The 20,084-nt window shown below is 42.4% G+C and overlaps 1 protein-coding gene across 2 annotated transcripts in view; it reads left to right on the top strand.

The window, feature by feature from the left end:
• The window catches only part of ITPKA (inositol-trisphosphate 3-kinase A), a 38,182-nt gene that overhangs the window by 10,434 nt on the left and 7,664 nt on the right, over nucleotides 1–20,084 (top strand). For both annotated transcript variants that reach the window (XR_007377973.1, XM_048949990.1), the window contains exons 2-4: nucleotides 12,070–12,166; nucleotides 14,022–14,235; nucleotides 15,895–16,099. Coding sequence is in view for 1 of the 2 variants with exons in the window: in XM_048949990.1 (XP_048805947.1) it covers nucleotides 12,070–12,166; nucleotides 14,022–14,235; nucleotides 15,895–16,099 (516 nt within the window). In the remaining variant the exon portion in view is untranslated. The remainder of the gene's footprint in view (nucleotides 1–12,069; nucleotides 12,167–14,021; nucleotides 14,236–15,894; nucleotides 16,100–20,084) is intronic.

Genomic DNA, 20,084 nt, shown 5'->3' on the forward strand with positions numbered 1-20,084 from the left:
CACTCCAGCTGGCCCTGATGATCTGTGTGAATTTCTGCAATAATCAGGGTCATGTAACAGCTTCATGGTTTTGTTTTTTTTTTTTCCCCTGAAGTTTATAGTAAGACTAAAGAGAGTATGCATCTGACTTCAGCAGCGAGATCAGGGAGAGAGGACATCCCGTGCCAGTAGCACTGTGCTGTTTGTGCTGATGTTGGTTATTGTCAGGTTCTGTGCCTGTGTCCAGTCCAGATTTCACAAGGCTGGTGCAGGTGGCTGTCTGTGCAGGATAGAGGGCCATAGCTTGCAATTCTGTTTCTAGGAACCAATAGTATGGAATTCTTAAGGTTTATGGGTTGGGTTTTTGTGCCTCTTGAAGTTTGGGTAGATAAATGGTCTATATATAAACTACGCTGTTTATTTTGTTGTTAGCTCCTTAAGAACTGGCAGTTGACGTCTGTGCTTCTAAAGAAGGTGGGCTCTCCAGGATCTTGATTGTGAATGCATTTGTTTACCTTCAGGGCAGAGGAAGCATACTGTGTGCAACGCTGACTATTGTTCAGACACCCACAAATCTTCAGTACTTGGATGCCTTCTTTCAGTCTTGAGTCACTGCTGCTTATGTAAGGTCTGAATTCAACTCCTTTTCTTAATTCTGTGCTATGGAAATTAAAATTTTAAATAATCCCTTGTCTACTGGGACTATCTGCTACTGATACGGAGGAGGACTTCAACTTGCCTTGTGCTCTTCTGTTAACAGGAATTGTTTTGATCCTGTAGTTTTGCTCAAGGTGAAGTCATCCTCTTCCCCAGATTCCTTACATATTTCCAGTGCTGATTGGAGGCAGTAAGAATTTTGCTGGTCTTAGGTTTGCTCCAAAAGCTAACAACTATCTAGTGACCCAGAAGGACCTCTTGCTCCCCACCTTCGCCAAATTCTGCATTGTTCTCACCTCCTATTTGTGGGCTCTATCTTTCCTAACGCGCTGGTCTTACTTGTGTTTTCACACAAACACAAATCGGAATGTGGTGGTGGTTTGTTTTTTTTTTTTTGTTTATTCAAAAACTTATTTCAATGCAGTGGTTTGGAATAATCCCACAGTTACTGCAATAGAGCTCAGTTACTGGAGCGGTCGCTGGAGGATGTAGTTTTCCCCTAGGTAAATGCCACACCCCACTGAGTAACAGTGTCCTATCCCATGTTGACACTTGCATTCCATTCCAAGGGGTGGGCCTGTTTGAACAGTGGAGTGTATGATAGGAGAAGCAGCAACTGTTCATGATTCTTTAGAGGAAAATGGAAGTGTGAGTTCAGAGGCAGCAAAGGAGGAGAGGGAAGAGTACTGGACTTTGTCTTGTGATTAGAAGAGCAGATGGCAAACTGCTACCAGTACATCTGATCTGTTTTAACATGACGTGTTTTTAGGCTCTGACAACGCTTTTCGCTTAACGCTGTTCGGCTTCTTACTTGACTCTCGCGTGCCTTAGTTGAGTGCCTATAATACAGTTTACAAGCATTAATTACTTACATCATTCAGCAGTGTTCTGAAATATAGCTATTATAGTTGTCGGAGCTGCAGCAGACAAAGGGCACTTCTCTGCACTAAGATGCCGTAGTGAGATGGCAGTTTTATCTCTTGCAAATGAGTGTCTGACACTTCAGGATGCTGTAAGATGAATTACTGTGGTGGGAAAGCAAGAAGTTGTATTTAAACACACTTGGAAAAATAAATGTCTCTCAAAAATGCCTTTCTGTGTATACACAATGAATCATTAAGGTTGGAAAAGACCTCGAAGATCATCCAGTTCTATCATTCACCTGCCACCAGCACTGCCCACTAAGCCATGATGCTCCATAGCTAGCACAACTGTATGTGAGCATGCATATAGTTTTGCAAGCCTTGATTTGCAGATGAATCTTGGTGTGTGTAGGTTTCTGTAACAAATGCATCAGAATTTTTTTAGGACATGGAAGTGAAGCGCAGAGAAGGGTCAGGTTATCTTTATTTGGTGTTCTGCAGGACTTAAGTATCTCTTCACCATTGATAGTTAACTTTTTTGGTGCCTGTGACTAGAATTCCTTTAAAAGTATTGCAGCTCAATGACGCTGGATCAACCCAGTTCTATCTTGGTCCTCCATGACTAAACTAGACTGTGGTTTGCAGATATGTCAAGGCAATTTGAGTTTCCCTTGTTGAAGGTTGTTTTTGCTGATGCCCCTGGAAGGCTCTTTTCTGGTATCTCACTGGAATGTCTTATTTTTGTTGGAAATTAAAGCCATTTGTTTGTGTTCATTCCAGTAGACGTGGATAACAACTGGCTGTCCTTGTGCTCTCTGTTTCCTATAGGGAAAAATGAATTATGGTGCAATTGTCTTCCATAACTAGAGTGTTAGGACCCATATAGATCACTCATTCCCATAAGGCAGAATCTCAGAGTTGTATGGGGTACAGCTTTTGTGGCCCACATGTGAGGACATACAGTAGCATGATAACATCACAGGATGTATTTCACTAAACCGAGCTGTTAGGGTAAAGAAGGAAGAAGTCTTTGACCAGTTATTAGAAGGCAAATCATTACTATCAGGCCAACTGCAAAATTGTGGCCAATGTGTGTAGGGTGAATGAGAAATTTTAATAAAGGATTTCCATCTTTTCTCTTTGTTCAAACTTCCATGGATAGTGAATTCTTGAGGTGATAAACTGGTGGTGAACATAGGCTGGACTTGCAGGCTAGAGCTGTGTTTCTAAGTTAGCCTGCATCACCATAGCAAATGGGATGAAATGTGTGCTCAGCTTCCTTCCCAAGTGCCTGGAGCTCAATTGGGGCAGATTAGCTTCTTGAAGTTATTTCCTGGCTTCTTGCCTGAACGCAGTCTGTCTTGATGTTATACAGAAACCATACCTGACATGCACTTGTCGAACCTTGGATTTGAGGTTCAGTTGAGGCACAGCTCACAAATGAGAATTTTCTATGCCTTGACAAATTGTGCATATGTTTTAAGCTGGATGTCTTGGTCTGTGTATGAAGATGTGTGGATGCGTTAGGGTTTAAAATATTCCAAACAGGATGAATATTTGGGAACAGATAATTATGCTACCACTCTAATAGGATGTTAAGCTCTTTTTTTTTTTTTTTTTTTTTTTTAATCCAAGGAGTGTGGTTTTTCTAGATGTCCTCGTCTCATGACTGATGTCAATCAGTGACCCACGACTAGCAGAGGATTAATGGAGGATGGTCAAAGAATTCTCAAGTTGCCTAACTGGCATAGAAAGCTTCTGAGGAATTAAACTGCAGTTGTTGTGGAGGTTAAGAAAGATTTCTTTCCTTCTGCCACACCATCTGCCAAAGTGATATTTGATTTACCATGAAATTATTCTCGATGATGGACAGCTTAGATAAATTTCTAGTGTCTGCGCTCTGAAAGCAAATCAGCTTTCCAATAGTGAGGAAATTTCCGTGTACTTCTTGAACAATGTTTCAGTTTCCAGCAAGACTGGTGTTCTGACAGAACATCTCTCATTCAGTTTGGCCCAGCAGGGAGAGGTAGCAGAACTCTGTCCTATTGGAGAACTTCCAGAGCAAAGCGCAAACTGTGGAGGTGGAGATAATGGCCATGGCATAATGGCCATGGCAATCTCATCCCTCAGAACAGCAAATGTTTACCTTTTATTATTTCAGTTAATGAGATTGCCCCTTTAAAAATAGGCTTCTACAAAGTGCCTGTGATAAAGTAAACAAAACCCATCTAATTCCTTTGGCTTTTGGCCTGGGAGTGACACACAGACAGTAGATATCTTAGTTAATGAACAGAAGCAAAATGCAATTGCTATGGAATAGTCAGCTGACTGTGGCTCTTGGTGCTGTTTACAGACTGGCAAGCAATGCTTTCACTGTGTTGCACCGCTTTCTGATTTGGAGAGGGCATCTCTTGGATTTAGAAGCAGAATCCAGCTGTGAAGTGGGTTGTGTGTAGTTTTGCGCTCCGTGTAGTGCTCTGATTCTGTCCAACAATTCCTCTTGCTTTCGCTTTTTCTTTTAGTCCAGAGATTACAGATATCATACAAATTTACCGAGGGTAGCAAGCCAAAGAATATATGCATCTCACTGCATAAGGCATGGCGAGGCATGACAGAGGAGAAAATGCAGGAACCTGAGGCTTCAGTCTTGCAGCTTTGTTTCTGCTTATTGCATTAAGTGTTTCTCATGACTCTGAAGAATTAGCTCAGCCCATCTTGCCTGTGGTACAAACAGGAAATGAAAACCTTGCAGTTGGAGGATACACCTGCCAAGTGCTGCTTTAAGCAGCTGTGGCCATTACCCATGGTTGAGTGCAAAACCGGAAGAGTCGAGGGCTGCGTACAGGCTGAGCGTTGCTTTTCAGAGCTCTGGAGGCTGGATGGTGAAAGAAGCAGAGATGAAGGTGTAGTCACACTTTGCCTGGCAGCCTGTCTGGAAGTGCTAATCGGGAAGTCGCTTACGTAGCATGCAAACTGCCGTTTTTGAGGAGCGTGTGTTCTCCCTTGCTGTTGATCACTGGTCTCCCAGCTCCAGTTGGCACTTGGATGCTGCAGGAAGCTCTGCTGTGTGAGAAAGAGCACGTGTTAGTTCCTTGTGGGCTGTGCTGACTAAGTGGGTATGAGGGTGGTCAAGGTTCCCGAGGAGTTTGGTGTATGGAGATTGCTCTCTAATTTCCTTAAGCAGTGTAACAGCATCCTAGATTACGTTCCTGAAATGGCAGTTGACAGCATTTGAAGTAGCACAGCTGCCCTGATGGAAGACCAACTGCAGTGATTTGGACAAATTGTCATTTGATGTTGGTTTGCATGGTGCCTCTGACAGTCTGAAGAATGGATGACGCTGTCGCTTATCAGCACACGACATGGACATTTTCAAGCAGGCACTCAGCACTCTGGACTCTTGAGTTGAGCAAGCTGTGGTGCGCATTACCACTGAGCAACATTTTGTTTTCAGACCTAGATACCCATCTGTGTGGTGATGAATATTTGCATCTGGGAGTGCTGTGCAGAGTAGTGTTTATTGTGTGTGTCAGAAACCTGGTCATAGCACAGTGACAAGAAAAGGTGAACCATGGTGTGCGGGGCTAAGTCATCTGCTGTAAAAGCATGACCCCGTTATGCTTTTGGGTGCTAAATCAAGTGGTGCACTCAAACTTAGTTTTAATGGATTGTGTGTGTGTGCTTATACCTTCCTGTCTGGACTTGCTTGAGAAGCATTCTTCTTGCTGGCTTGCTCTTTCACCTCCCACCCATTGAGATCTTTGTCTTGATTCGTGATTCATGTCTGATTCAGACACGTGGGTAGTAGACTTGGCAGCAAGAATCTCCTTAGATTGAGGATTCCAGAAGCCTTTAATGAGGGGCAAAAGCACAGAAACTAGTTGCTGAACATATAAACCAAGTGTCACATATGGTAGAACCAGGTTTATTGTTTGGGGACTTGTTTTTTTTTTGTTTTTTTGTTTTTTTCAGTTATGGGCGAATCTTGCACCTTAAATCCCTGCACAGAATTTGTGTGGGTACTGAACAACAAATAAGGAAAAATTACAGATATTCCTCGACTTGTCTGCTGCGGTATGATGCCTTGTTAGGTCTTTTAATCTTTTTCTTCAAATACTGCCTAATCCCAAGCCTAGGAGGTTTTATGGTCTGGATGATAACAAGTGGTAATGAAATTCTGGTGAGAAAAGCTTTTGCTAAATGCCTCAGATATTTTCAAGTGTGCATGTCTGTATATAGTATTTAATGAACAAAAAAAAAACAAGGATAGCTTACATTACATTACATTAGCTGCTTACATTAGGCATGAAAGCATTGATTGCTTCAGGATCTGAATCTGACTGAATCAGCTGCCTGCCTTTTCAGGTCTGCAAATACAACTATACCAAGCCTTGAACTGAAAGAAATCAAAACCAGGATCCCTCAGGAGACAAGCTGTGCAGCTGTAATGATCTCCTGTTGCTCAGTAGCTTTCATGACTTACATTTTTCTGGATAAGTTATCATTCAAATCCTCAGACCACTCCATGAAATGAAACTATATGGCTGGCTGTCCCGGAGCATCACATTCTTGAAGCAGAGAAGTCCCTCAGTCTTTGGTGCTGACAGCTGTGATTGTGCACCTTGGGCAACCTCGTTGGTTTGTGGGGGATTATGCTGATGATGACTTGTCTTGGTAGAATATTGTGATTCATTGTTGAAGTGTAATCCTTTTTAGATTGTTATTATAGAACTGTAGTTATTGATTGCATTCTCACAGGAAGCATGTCTAAGTAAAGGGTAATTAACTAGACTAGTAATTATCTTGATTGTTGTCCACTCAGAATGATTTCATAAAGAAGCAGGTAGTGCTGCAGTGAGACAGATGAAAACAAAGCATTTTTTAGGTTATAGCCTTAGTTTATTGCAATAATATGGCTAGTAGCATTGGATCTATTTCAAGCTCTTTGTATACAAGTTGCTCCAATGTATCAGGTGAAAGCCACTGCAAACAGTACTGAAAACAAAACAATATATTAATTTTATTTTCCAAATTGAATGAAATAGTTGGGTGCAACAGCATGAAGAATTAAGCAAACAAAACTAGTTTTTGAGCAAACTGCAGTTTTTATAAACTAAGGGGAGTGGAACAGTAAAGGATTATGTAGATTATTAACTTGGTTTTAAAAACCTCAGGACCCTAAGTTTGTGAGTAGATATATATGCTTATGTAAGCGAAACAATCACTGAAACACACTGAGCTCAGAGGGAACAGGTCTGTAACAGGAGCTTTTTGCAGGACTAGTCTACCACTTGTTCACACAGATACTTCTGAGAGTTCTGTGTAGCCGTATTGACTTTGTGACGATCTATTATGTGACTCCGAGTAATGGGGTCCTACCGTGTGACCCAGAAAGGAAGAAGTAATGGAAGGGAAAATCATGGAGGAAAGGTGAGCCGCTGGGAATGAATAGTACGGTACACGGGAAGTCAGAACTGACTCCCGGCTTAGCAGCACTTCTTTCGGCCTAAGGCCCACTATCTGAAAGGTGGTTTCAGCTGATGCATTCTCAGGTGTTGCTTTTCCAGTCACCGCTGTTATGGTTACTCTGTACTTTAAGAGACTGGCACCCATCCATTACCTCACGTGCTTGTCAAGCTTGCTGGTTTGCACTGAGTTGGCTGGGACTGCCAGGCAACGTATTGCTTAGTGCTTTTGTGATTTGGATGCATGGATCTTAGAGAATTATTTTGAAATGTGTAGCAACCTTCTGATGATTATATTTTCTTATATTCTTTCGAAGTCCCTGTGGATGATCCTTGTTCCATCTGGGTGTTGGTGAAACACTGAGTAGGCAGTGGCATCTGCAATACAGATCACATTTCAGCCCCCATGTCCCAGAGCTGCAGAATTTAGCTTAAATGGTGCAAAGACTTTAAGAGAATGGTAGATGATGATAACTGACGATTAAGTACTCTGTCTTTATAGCCTCTTAAGAAAAATTATAATGAAATTTCTCACTATCCTTTTGTTTCTTGCTGTCATAATAGCTCTTTGTAGGCTTGCGTAGGCTTTGTACTAGAGCAAAGAAAAAAGGCAGCAGGATCTTAGGTAAAGAAACTACTGAAATTGTCCTGGAAAAAGGTTGCAGAGGTTGTTGTTAACTACTGTATAGCAGAATTTCCATGAAAATCTACCAGATCAAGCAAGAAACTACTACTTTGCCTTGCTGATGATAGAAAAATGAACGTAGGGACTCTATTAAATTTACTATTTCAGTTTACTTCTGCTCTTTAACTCACTGTAGTTTCAAATAACGAGCTAGGATTATTAGAGATGATGGTTTTTGTTTTTGTTTTTAAATCTTCCTTTCCCCCTGCCCTCCCATCCCTATTAGTTTAGATGTAGTTGGTATTTATAAATTTTATTTGTTTCAATTAGGACCCTGTTCTGCAAATTCCTGCTCACACTACCTGCTTGTCAGTGCTTGCCTCAGGGTAGTTACAAGTGTGGTAGCTGTTGGCAGAACTTAGCCATTTGTTTTTGTTTTCTCTTTTAAGAGAGAGATTTTATTTTTCCATCAAACAGATTCAAGTCTCTGTCACCTGTACCCTCGGGTCAGAATAGATCTGTCCCTGGGATATTTGGTATTTCAGTGAGAGGCTTGAGTTGTTCTATACAGCCCTTAAAACAGCTTCAGAAAAGAACAAAAAACCCAACCCTAAACAGATAAAGGAATACTCTCAGTGGATTCCACTTAACCTATTCAGTGAGCTGAATATGTTATATATTATTATATTATTGTGTGTGTGTGTGTGTGTATAATGCAGTGTTATAGTTGTTCTCCTGAAATAGTGGGAGGATTTCAGGAGAGCAGATTAGGTCTTTGGGCACTCAGACCTGATCCAAAACCCCTCAGTATATGAGCCTGCTCCCAGTAAGTGTAGTGGGTTTTGCTAAGCCGTATCCTACTGGTGTCTTGAGGCAGGATTGTGATGGCTGTGCTTCTGCGTAGTAATAATGTATGAAACTGTGCTCTGATAATGACAACAGACCTCTGGGGGAAGCTGTACTCCCAGGAATCAATGGCTCCAAGTTGCTGTTAATCTTTAATTCTTAATGGGATAGGTGAGATGGCAACAGTGAACTCTGCCTAGGGTTGAATAGTCTGGAGAACTTCATCTTCCCTGTGTGTGTGTGTATGTGTGTGTGCATATATATATATATATATACGCTTCAGTGTATATATATATATACTTCATATATATATATATGCTTCAGTGCTGTGCTTCAAATTCAGTGATTCAAAAGCGCAGTCCAGTGCTGTTGCACAGATTAATGTCAGGCACCACGGCACAATATTTGAATGCCTTGTGGCTCTGTTACAGGGATTGGTTCTTCCATTATCTTCCACAGCATTTTTGCTCTATTGCTACCTAGCTGCTGTTCTAGTGGCACAGCCTGTCACATGCTCTTAAGCAGAATACTATCTGTTGTCCTCTTCAGCATCCCACATCTTTCATTACAGCATCTTTTTGTGTGTGTGTGTGTGTGTGTGTGTGTACGCACGCATGTATGGATGTGTTAGTTACAGTTCACACTGAGTAACTTATATGCTGAATCTAAGAATGTTAACATTTTGCACCTTTGCCTTTTGGAATGCTTTATTTTTAATTGGAAAACCCTTAAGTACATTGATCTTGAGGCATTCAGACAATCCTCATACGTAGATCTAAATTTTCTCTGTACATACATAAGTAGCATAGAACACTGAATGGGAATCTAGAAAAAATGAGGCCTAGAGAAATCCAGCCAAAGTAGAAGATCAAGGAAAACTGAGCAGAAATGTAGAAGAAAGGGGGCTGAAGGAGATAAGGGCTGTGAATACACATGGGCAATAGCATTAGTCCTAGTCCTATTGCAGCATGAGGCAGTGATTTGAAAAACAGATACCATCACTAACAAAGAGGAAGATCTTGCTTTAGAAATAGATGTGAGAAAGATTCCTCCTACAGCAGGCACACAAAGTTTTCATCTTCCCACTCACGCCACTGCTCCAACAGCCTGCAGCCCTGTTTGCATCCTCAGTTGAGTGGGGTTGGAGACTGAAAGTTGCAGTTCAGCAAATGTACTTTTGCCTACCGCTGCTCGGGACAGCATGCCCCACTGGTATGGGGCTGAAAGTGATCTTTTCCCACCTAGCTCCAGTCTCCTGCTTTCCTTTTTTTTAGGGGAAAAAGGGTTGTGAGTAGATATATAATAAAGAATAAAATAAAAAATTGTCAGCACTTATTGCGTGAGTACCTTAAGCATCTTCATCCCAGGCAGCTGTAACCTAAGCAGTCACATTTCCCTTGGAGCTGAAGTTGAATTTGGCCCATTGTCTCTCCTTCACACCCACAGCACAAATAAAAGCTGCAGCTTTTGAGGGCTGGGTGGGAGGGAGGAGGTGGGAAAGCCACTAGAGTGTGGTGTTGCATTGACAGCTGACATGTATTCCTTGGAAACCTGTGCTTCTCATCACTTCTGGATATAGCAGTATGACACATCATTGGGAGACATGATACACTGTGTTAGGAGTGGGACATCATGATGAGCATAGGATCTTTATAGAAGGGATTCAGAACCCTGCTGAATTCTGGTTGGGGGGGAGGGGGGGGCCAGCAATACAAACCTGAAAACTGGCTTGGACTCTTCAAAAACTCCACTTTAGGCAGGAGTTACATCCACAGGGATTACTTCAACTCAAAATGATGTTTACTTCCAGTTGTTCTGTGAATAACTTTGGGTCCTGTTTGTCTGCAGCAGAACTGAGGAAAACAGGACTTCTGCTATCTGCTAAATAGGCTACACAGAAATCATTTTTAATCTCTTCTGCTTGAATAACATTCAAGGAGAATGTTATTGCTCCTTCCTCCAGAAGGAGGCTTGGACCACTTACAGTCGCTGTGCCTTTCATTCTCACTACACTGCAGTTAGCCCTGTGCTAGCAGTGTGCAGTAGCAATCTGGAATGATTTAAGGCAAATTAATATAGAGTATGATACCGCAGGGGTGTATAAACCTACAGTAGGGATTTATTAAACTGTAACTTAGATGGAGCTAGCGATGTCTGTGGAGTTTCAGCAAGTGCATCTGAGCCTTCGTGATTCTTTAACATCCACAACTTTCTATGAGTGCTTCCTCTTGCTAGCACAGTATGTTTACAAAAGTATTACTGCTGCATGGGAAACTTGGATCAAACCAAGAGTGACTTCAGCTCGAGCTGCTTTCAAAACCAAGATAAGTCAAATAGGAAAGTAATCTTATTTCAGAATAAGCGCTCCTTTATGCAGATTATATTTTGTCAGTTCAAGTTGCAGCAAAGCTTAAAACTTCCCTGAGGAAAAAGAAATCCCAAAAAGAAATACCACTTGCATCTGTGACTTCATACATCCTCCTCGCACGTGGTAAGGCAGCCACCCAATTTTGCCCCCACACAATGACCAATACTGCTATAACTGAACAAATCTGGGAAGGGCAGCCAGGTGAAAGTGTGATCTGGAGAGCTACGCTTTGCCCATGTTTTGTTACTTGCAATTTTTCTTTGTGCTTTGCACTTCTATTCTGTTGTGCATAGCCACTACATGCTGTTACAAGCTCCGGTTTTTTTTTTCTCCAGCGTGGTGCCATGTCCTAATGATGGAAGAAATGAGCCTTGCCTTCCTTGTTTGCGGTGCTCTTTAGGATTCCTCAGCATGTAATGTGCTTGCTAGTGGGCTGTGGTTCTAACTTGCCAGGGTTTTAAGTCCCAAATCATGAGACTCTATTTCACTCTATTTTTTTTTTTATTTTTATCCTTCCACCTTTCCACCTCTGTGATGGAGCACTCAGCTGCTGTTTGTGAGCAGCTGCTCTGTTTCCCTGCCTGCCTGGAGCCATATCCAGACAGCTGCCCTGGGGGACAGCCAAGGTGGCCAGAGCAGTGACCAGCTTTGTTAAAAAGTAACGAGATTGGGAAAGAGAGGAGCGAGTGGGAAAATCTGTGACCTGGAATAAGTTGTACAGCACACTGCTAATGAGTGCTGCAGGGGCACTGAGTGAACTATGAGCCCGATTAATGGTGTGTGTTCTATGCACCTAATATGATGAGACTCCCTTGTTGACTTGGTGAAAGCTGTTAGCCGTGACGTGATACTGAAAGCCTCTGGGAAAGGAAATATTGCTGACAGTGGCAAAAAGCTCACATTCGTGTCTCATGGAAACTTAAATATGCGTAAGTGTAGTTTCAGCGTCTGCTCTCTGCATGACTCATTCAGAGAGAGAGGGCCAGGTGTGGCTCTGAACAGGCCTGTGGTGTGCAGCATGACTCTTTATTTTTTACAGACATCTTTCTTGTGGATGGTAGAACATTGTATTTGACTATGTATGTCTGTTGTTTTACGAGTGTGTTTTTCCAGAGATGACTGCAGTGTTTGCTTTATGCTTCTACCTCTGAGTGCTTGCAGATCAGGAAGGAGCAATTCAATGTGCTTGAAGCTATATGATAGGTTTATGATATGTCAGGATTTCAGATTTTGCCCAACTTAATATTTCTTTTCTTTGTGTTCCAGAAAAAAGCATGGCATACAATTAAAACCATGGTTAATTTACCAGTGATTAGCCCCTTCAAGAAACGCTACTCGTGGGTGCAGCTGGCTGGGCATACAGGTGAGATGAGTATCTTCGATGTTTCTGTCTCTGAAATGTGGTGTGGGATCATTTCCACTGACCGAGTCGCCAGTGTTACTTCCTTAGCTGGAAGCATTACTGTCCTTGCCTTTGTGCACCCAAGCCTTGACAAGGACAGGTTTTCTGGTACCAACCCCAAACTCTTGGCATGAACATAAGCCCTTGAGAGGAAAGCAAATATGGTGACAGTTGATTTGGTGGCCAGGTGTTTGCATAGTGAGGATTGTTGGTATTCATTATATGCATGCAATGCACATAGCAACTCAATCAGCTATTTCTGTGTCAGTAGAAGTTAGTCAGTGTGCTCCTGATATAGGATTACTTTCATCAATAAGCTTAAAACAAACAAACAGCAACAAGAAAAAAAAAAACCCAAACAGAAAAGAACACCAATAAGGAGAAGTCATCAGGTTTGCTTCTCTTACGCTTCATTTAATTCTTATGCAGCCCTTGTTCCCTATGTGCAAGCGTAGGGTTTATTAGTACACACGTGGGCAGGCTCCTACGCTGCATCGTGCTTTAATGCAGCACTCAAACCAGCTCTTTGTGTGTTAATGCGTTAATGTAGTGCACTTCAAAGCTGCGCGGAGAGATTTATTTAGTCCTAGAAATGGAGTAGCTGCATTTGTGTAGTGCTGTACTGACCTGTATCACCCAGTGCCAAGATGACCCTGTCTTACTGTAGTTTCTATCACAGTGTGTCTGGTGTTGGCTTGATCTGTGCGGAGTGTTGCACTGAACGTGTGTGTAATTGTAACCCTTCTGAGTGCTTGTGTAGGATGAAGAAGAGGGCGGAGAGGTTACCAGAGATAATTAGGAGAGATACCATTTCTGTTTGCTTTTGATAGTTTTCTGTGGTTGCGTTTAGTCCATCATTTTTGCAGCTGTTCTTCTATGATATGACAAGTTTTTTCTGAACTATAACTTGTGCCATTGTCAGCCTAGCCCTTGTAATGAGCCAGTACCAGCTCCAGAATTTGTCAGCAAGGAAACAGTTTGCAATGGCTGAAAGATCCCGCTGCAATAGAAGTACAGTGCTAGGCACGGGTTTAACGAAGCTCCTACTTTAGGGCCTATTTTCTGTTGTGAAGATTAAATAAAGTGTACCTGTGAATGAAACGTGTATTTTTCTCAGATGTTATTGGCAGGCTGCAAATTCCACAGCTGGAGAGTAATGACTGCTTATCTTGGCCTATGCACACTCTTTCATTTGTACTGGATACCGTTCAGGCCCGTGGCTGTGAAAACAATTGTGCTGCAGGCTGTACCTGCAGATTAGCAGGGCTCCCCAGGGCAGGCACAGTACCTGGGTGTGCCTGCATGTGCAGTCACAGACTGTGCGTGTGGAAAGGGCAGTGCTTGGCTTTGTGATTGCTGATGGACTGCGCTGCCTTGGGATGTACACACTCAGCAGGTACACCGTACGTGAGGATTAAGGCCAAAGCCAACGCTGACAGTCTTATGCAGCTTTAAAAGAACCCTTCAGAGCAAAGGAAGCATGGCTTGTGGTTTCTTCTTGTACATTTTAGTAAGTATAGTAATGTTTAATATACTCACAAAGAGTTTGGTGTGGATAAAAAAAATGAGCTGGAGCAGCTGCATTCCTTAAAGCTATAAATTCCAGTGTGGGAATGTATCCAAATGGATTTTCACTGCCAACAGCTGTGTTTGCCCTGGGCGTTTTATTTTTATGAGAGGCATGTTATCTTTTCTCATTTGGGGAAAATCTTTGTGGTATCATGCTGCTGAGGTAGGTGAGGCTGGAGTAGTGGGGGGAAGGTGCTTTCCCCTTTGCAGGCCAGGCTTTTCAGCATATCTTTGGTTTTCTTTTCAGGGAGTTTCAAGGCAGCTGATAGTGGTAAGATTCTTAAGCGCTTCTCAGAGAATGAAAAGGAATGTTTTGAGCGACTGATGAAAGATCCACTACGATCCTGCGTCCCTTGCTTCCATGGTGTGGTGGAGAGAGATGGAGAGACCTACATTCAGCTGGATGACTTGCTTACAGATTTTGAAGGGCCATGTGTGATGGACTGTAAGATGGGGATCAGGTGAGACGTGAAAGAGAACGTGTTTTCTAACCTAAATGCGTTTGTAGGAGGCAAGGGGAGGGATAATATGGTCGTGCTGTGTGTGTTGGAGGAGCTTGGTAACAGTTCGGGAGCCTTGGGATTCAGTCCAGACGATTGGTTTGATATTTGCCTTGGGCAGACTAAGGAGTCTGTGTCCCATTGGTGCCCAGTTGTACGTGGGTTCTGGAAACTGACCCGTAGACTAAACGTGACCCCCATCAAGATGCTTTCGGTGGTGACTTGGGGCAAAGTTTCTCTGCAATGGCCTGAAAAAACATGGAGAGAAAGTTACACGATTCACTCTCTGCCAGTTCATTTAATCTTTGCCTATGCAGTGATTCATTAAAACCCTATGAAGTGTAAAATTCCCTTCTCCAAGTGTGAATGGCTGAATACCAATAGAAAAGCCAATTTCTAAAGCTTGAATGAGTCTTCGGTGATATTGATCTTCCCTGTGGAGAAGTGTTGACTGTCTGCCCAGGACTGACTTTTCCCCATTCTGACATCTGTGTGATGCTATTCACCTTGTTCTTCAGCTTCTCACTTTCTTTTCTTTTTCCATTTTCCATGTCTTCTGTATGATTTAGGAGAAAACCTCAAATAAGTTATCTAAGCATAACAAATACATACAGAATCTGTTGAAGGCCTCAAGTAACAATACAGAAAGGTAGAAACTGTTATAGTAATCCTTTGGGTGCCAACTCAGGTGCTTGGTTACTGTAATAAATGGAATATGCAATTTATGGGAGTGAGACAATCCTTTTAAAATAGGCGAAGAATCTTAAGTGAACTGTCTGCTAAATCAGAGTAGAAATCTGCTATGCCCAGAAGAAAGAGGAGAAGGATTGGCAGCAGTACATGTTGTGTTCACAGTAGTTGACGCTTAGGGAACGAGTGACAGCATCTCTTAAACAACAGTCCAGCTTGTTTTGCAGCGTGATTAAGAATTAAGGATGTACACTCCAGGCACCTGACAAAGTGAAACTTGTGGAGAGGGGCAAGTTTTAGGATCCAGTGAAATGCAGAGACAATGGATACTGCCTTTTTAGTGGCTACCAAGATGGAGCGATAAGAGCAAAGCACAGAAGTGTTGTCTTCCCTTTCTTAGTTACTTCTTCTGGTTTGGAGCTACAGTTCCTCAGATAACATGCTCTAGTTCATTACTATTTGAAGATTTACGTCTTTTACTCTCTAAAACATTATATGAAACCGTATTTGCTTTTTGAGGCCTGAAAAAAATGCATAAGTGAAGTTTTTCTCAAGGAGAGAGTAGCCATTAAGACTTCAGCAGGCCCCTTTGCTTTTGATTTCAATGCAAGTGATCTCTCTTAACTGTCCTCTGAAAATACATTTGCATGTCCTGGCAGAATAGGAACTCAGCTTTCTCTCATTCTTGTAAGCAGGACATAAGAATAACGTGTAATTGTAAGGCAAAGGTATGGTTAAAACAAGAAGTGAATGAGGCAAGTCTTGATTCCTGCTATAGTTTCACTAAGTAAGCATGTGTGGTCGTTAGTCTGTGCTTTGCATTTGCCATGTGCAAAACTGAGGTAATGATAATACTTTCCTGGCCAACTGAAATTGTAAAAATAAAGTTGGGAAGTTCCTGCAGTTTGTTGGAATGTGATGTCTTTGCAGGACATACCTGGAAGAAGAGCTGACTAAAGCCCGTGAGAAGCCAAAGCTGCGTAAAGACATGTACAAGAAAATGATTGAAGTGGATCCTCTTGCTCCCACAGCTGAAGAGAATGCTCAACATGCTGTCACCAAGCCCCGATACATGCAGTGGAGGGAAACAATCAGCTCTAGTGCCAACCTGGGCTTTAGGATTGAAGGGATTAAGGTAATAGTTCTGCTTCTGCCTGTTCAATTTAAACTGAACTTTGATTTGTTAATTAATCAAAATGCTAGCATGCATCACTAACCAGGTTTTCTAATGGATTATGTGAAAATGCATTAATTATATCCACGAAGTTCAATGTATTGTTGCTTTAAAGCATCAGTTGTTATAACAGTTGGGTCAAGTATGTTAAGTGCCAAATGCATATCAGCCATGCTCAGTTCAACCACAGAGATACTGCAGGAAGAAAGCAAGAAGGTACAGAGCATAGATACAGTGAAAATGTAAGGAGGAATGAAGAACTGATGAAATAGCTGCCTCTCCCCTCCACTTTCATTTGTTTATTTATTTATTTATTTATACCCTGTTATATTCCATTTAAATCACAGAAAAGAGTTTTTGTTCCAGTTATGCTTATTTGCAAGGCAAGTTAAAAGCATTAGAATCACAGAGTCACCAAGGCTGGAAAAGACTTCCAAGGTCATCCAGTCCAACCGTCCACCTACTGCCAATATTTCCCACTAAATCATGTCCCTCAGTACAACATCCAAATGTTTCTTGAACACCTGCAGGGTCGGTGACTCCACCACCTCCCTGGGCAGCCCATTCCAGTGCCTGACCACTCTTTCAGAAAAGTAGTATTTCCTAACATCCAACCTGAATCTCCCCTGGTGCAACTTGAGGCTGTTTCCTCTAGTCCTGATCACTAATCACATGGGAGAAGACGCTGGCCCCCATTTAGCTATGTATTGTTAGGTTAGAGGAAACATCTTTTACTTCTAGGAATATGACAGTATCCAGTATAGATGAAGCTGGAATAAAGCCCAAAAATACAATGATAAAACCTGTCAATCAGCAAAATCCTTCTGCTGTTCTTGATGGATGAGTTTGTGTCCCTGTATTGTTTCTAGGATAGTACTTTACAGCCTCTGAAGAATCTTTGCAATTTTCTTTCCTATCCATTAATTGCTTGTATTTCTTGTGCCTCATGGCAAAATCAGTTACCTATCCAGAAACCCTTAGGATCTACACTTAGAGTATCACCAACCTCACTAAGTAACTCAAATGCTAAGGCTCCAGGGTGACCTGATAGCGACCTTCCAGTACCTAAAGGGGGCCTACAGGAAAGCTGGGGAGGGACTTTTTATAAAGGCATGTAGTGACAGAATGAGGGGAAATGGCTTTAAATTGGAAGCGGGTAGATTTAGGCTAGATATTGGGAAGAAATTATTAACCATGAGAATGGTGAGACACTGGCACAGGTTGCCCAGTGAGGTTGTAGACGTCCCTTCCCTGAAGGCCAGACCGGATGGGGCTTTGAGCAACCTGGCCTGCAGCGGGGGTTGGAACTATGTGACCTTAAGGGTTGCTTTTAACCCCAACCAATCTATGATTCTATCACTGGCTCTGTCACAGATCAAATTAGTTTAAATTAGTTTGCTTGGGTTTTAATAATTGTGTACCTGTAGCAGCATAGCGCTGGTGAGGGCAGCCCAAACACCCTGCACCCTGCATGAGTACTTGCTAGCTGAAGTTGGTAATGGGGGGTCTGAAGAGGTTAGAAGGCTTAGTTACCCTGTGTGATTTCAGGATGTTCATCAGAGCACAGTTGTGCCTTTTGTCAGCATATATACTTAAGTATATTTTGATGCTTTAAATTATTATTTGGATTTTGCATCTGCTTTGTAGTTCTAGCACATAGGAAAAAGAAAGGAATCAAAGAAGGTGATTCACATGAACAGAGGCTCTTTAACCATTCCAATCTTCTCCACTTCCACGTGTTGTCTTTTCCCTTCCTTGTTCACAGATCCTCCTGCTGTGCTACAGGAACTAGTCCTTCCAGCTCATGCTGTGTTTGGCCCCCTGTATGCTGTGCCACCCACTCCTGGCTGGTAGACAGGCATTCTCATGCAGGAACTGTCTGGGTGGTAGATGGTCTGGCTCTAATCCTGCCAGCATACTTTCTGTCTTACCCTTCATCCATATAATGATGTTATCCAAGTTACCTGTTCATTCCTATGCCACTTTAAGTCCTTGAATGCTCTCTCTAATTGAATCAGAAACCCAGATGATCTCAAGACTTTTTGTATATGTTCTTGGGAATATCTGAAGTCAGTGTAGAAGACTTACGGATTTGTGTTGAGTCCTGAAGAGTGACTGAGCTAGAGGAGCTCCAGTAAAACCTCCTGGCTTGTTCTTTGTCATTTGGCTGGTTGTCAGAGGTGGGAAGGAGCAGTATGGCACACAGACTGCATATTTCCCTCTGCTGAGACAGTGCTGTAACTGTGCAAAAAAGTACGCAAATAATCCTTTTTTAAAACACAAGAAATGCTGTAGAGTACTCCAGTGTGCTTCCTATTCTTCTGTCTTTCTATGCTGTTATGGGGGATGTAGGCAGGCATTATTCTTCCATTTTTCTATATGGAAAAGGGGTGGCAGTTTTTCAAGTAATACAGCTAATCAGTATTCCTCCAGACTGTTTCACTGTAGCTGAACTCTAAGTCCCATTTTGTATATTTGCAGGGGAGCAATGCCACACTTCACAAGTCCCCATTTTGAGAGTAAAGCCTATGAGGATCGGTGATGTCAGCAAGTTGTTGGGGGGGAAAAGAGTTGTTTTTTTGCCCCAAGTACCCTGATAACTCCAGGAATTAGGTCAGCAGATATTGGGCTTGGTCATTCAAAAATATTCCTGCTTTGTGACTGCTGGAGTGAGGAACAGAAATAAAGCGAATTCATAGAATTTCTTTTGTGAAAGGGCTCAATATAAATGAGATTCAGCCCCCCTCCCGAAGGGACTGTCTGCAGTCTTGGCCTTGCAAACGTCGTCTCTTCAACACCAAGCTAATGGTTCTGCAGAGTTATGCATGAGAATCAGGGCTTCACATTTCCCATTGTGTCAGTGAATCTTTCTGCGATTTCAAGAAGTTACTTTACTTTGGTACCGTTCTGTTAGCTGTCCTTTGGGATAGCCATTTTCCCAGCAGATTTGACTCAGAAGTCTCTGTTAAATCCATTTAGGTCACAACCTTAACCCAGAACCCTTTAAGGGGACTCTACAGAGTAATCTGAACAAGACCATGCAGGTTAAGATAGGCAGCAATATTTTAGTGCTCTGCTGCCACCTGTGTCACTGTCCCATCTAGTGAGAAGTGCTGCAAGTGCTCCACAGGCTGCACCGTGCAACGGACTGCTGTGCTGTGCAGGAACTGACAAAAATGTGACCTCGGGGAGCAAGAAGGGCAAGCGCCTTCTGGGGATCAGGTACACTCAGAGCTGTTGCAAGGACCTGCTACAGAATACGAGGGATGGTGCAGTTCAAAGCCTGGACTGTTGTTTACAGCAAAAAAAGACAGGCAGCAGTTGTGTTTCGTGTCAACCGCTGCAAAGGAATAAAATCGTAAGTGTATTTCTAAATAAGAAGGATACAGGCCACTAGCATGTCTGGATTTAAAGAAAAGGAAAAAAAAAACAGAGAAAACAGCAGCTTTTACAGACTTTGTTGTCGGCTTTAGGGCATGGGGAGAGATTGTTTTTAAAATAACCTTACTCCAGAGAAGAGGTAGAAGGCGTCAGACTGAACTCCAGATTTCTATCTGCCGTTGAGTTTTATTGTATCTTGGATCAGATGGCTCCTCGCTGTCACTGCCTGCTGCTGCCTTTGCATAACTTACGTATCTCAGCAGGCTGATGTGCCACGCTGGTATCTGGCCTGTGGCCTTGGGATAAAATTGTGTTTATTCTCCTAAAATGTCTGGGTGGTGGGAGGTTCTTCAGCATGGCTTTGCCGTTCAGTTACTTCATTGCGTGACAGATCTGAAAATTCAATACTATTGCATTTTTTAATGTATGCTGTAAGGATTCTGGTTCTGCTGTGAAATAAAAAGCATTGCGCCTTCTGAGACCAGAGCAAAATTTAACTAGTTCTGGTGCAGTGACAATGTGTTGAAGGGAATGTATTTTGATGACCTGTTAATTTCATCCTGTA

The sequence above is a fragment of the Lagopus muta genome, chromosome 6 (genome assembly GCF_023343835.1).
Source record: "Lagopus muta isolate bLagMut1 chromosome 6, bLagMut1 primary, whole genome shotgun sequence".
Lineage (NCBI taxonomy): Eukaryota > Metazoa > Chordata > Aves > Galliformes > Phasianidae > Lagopus > Lagopus muta.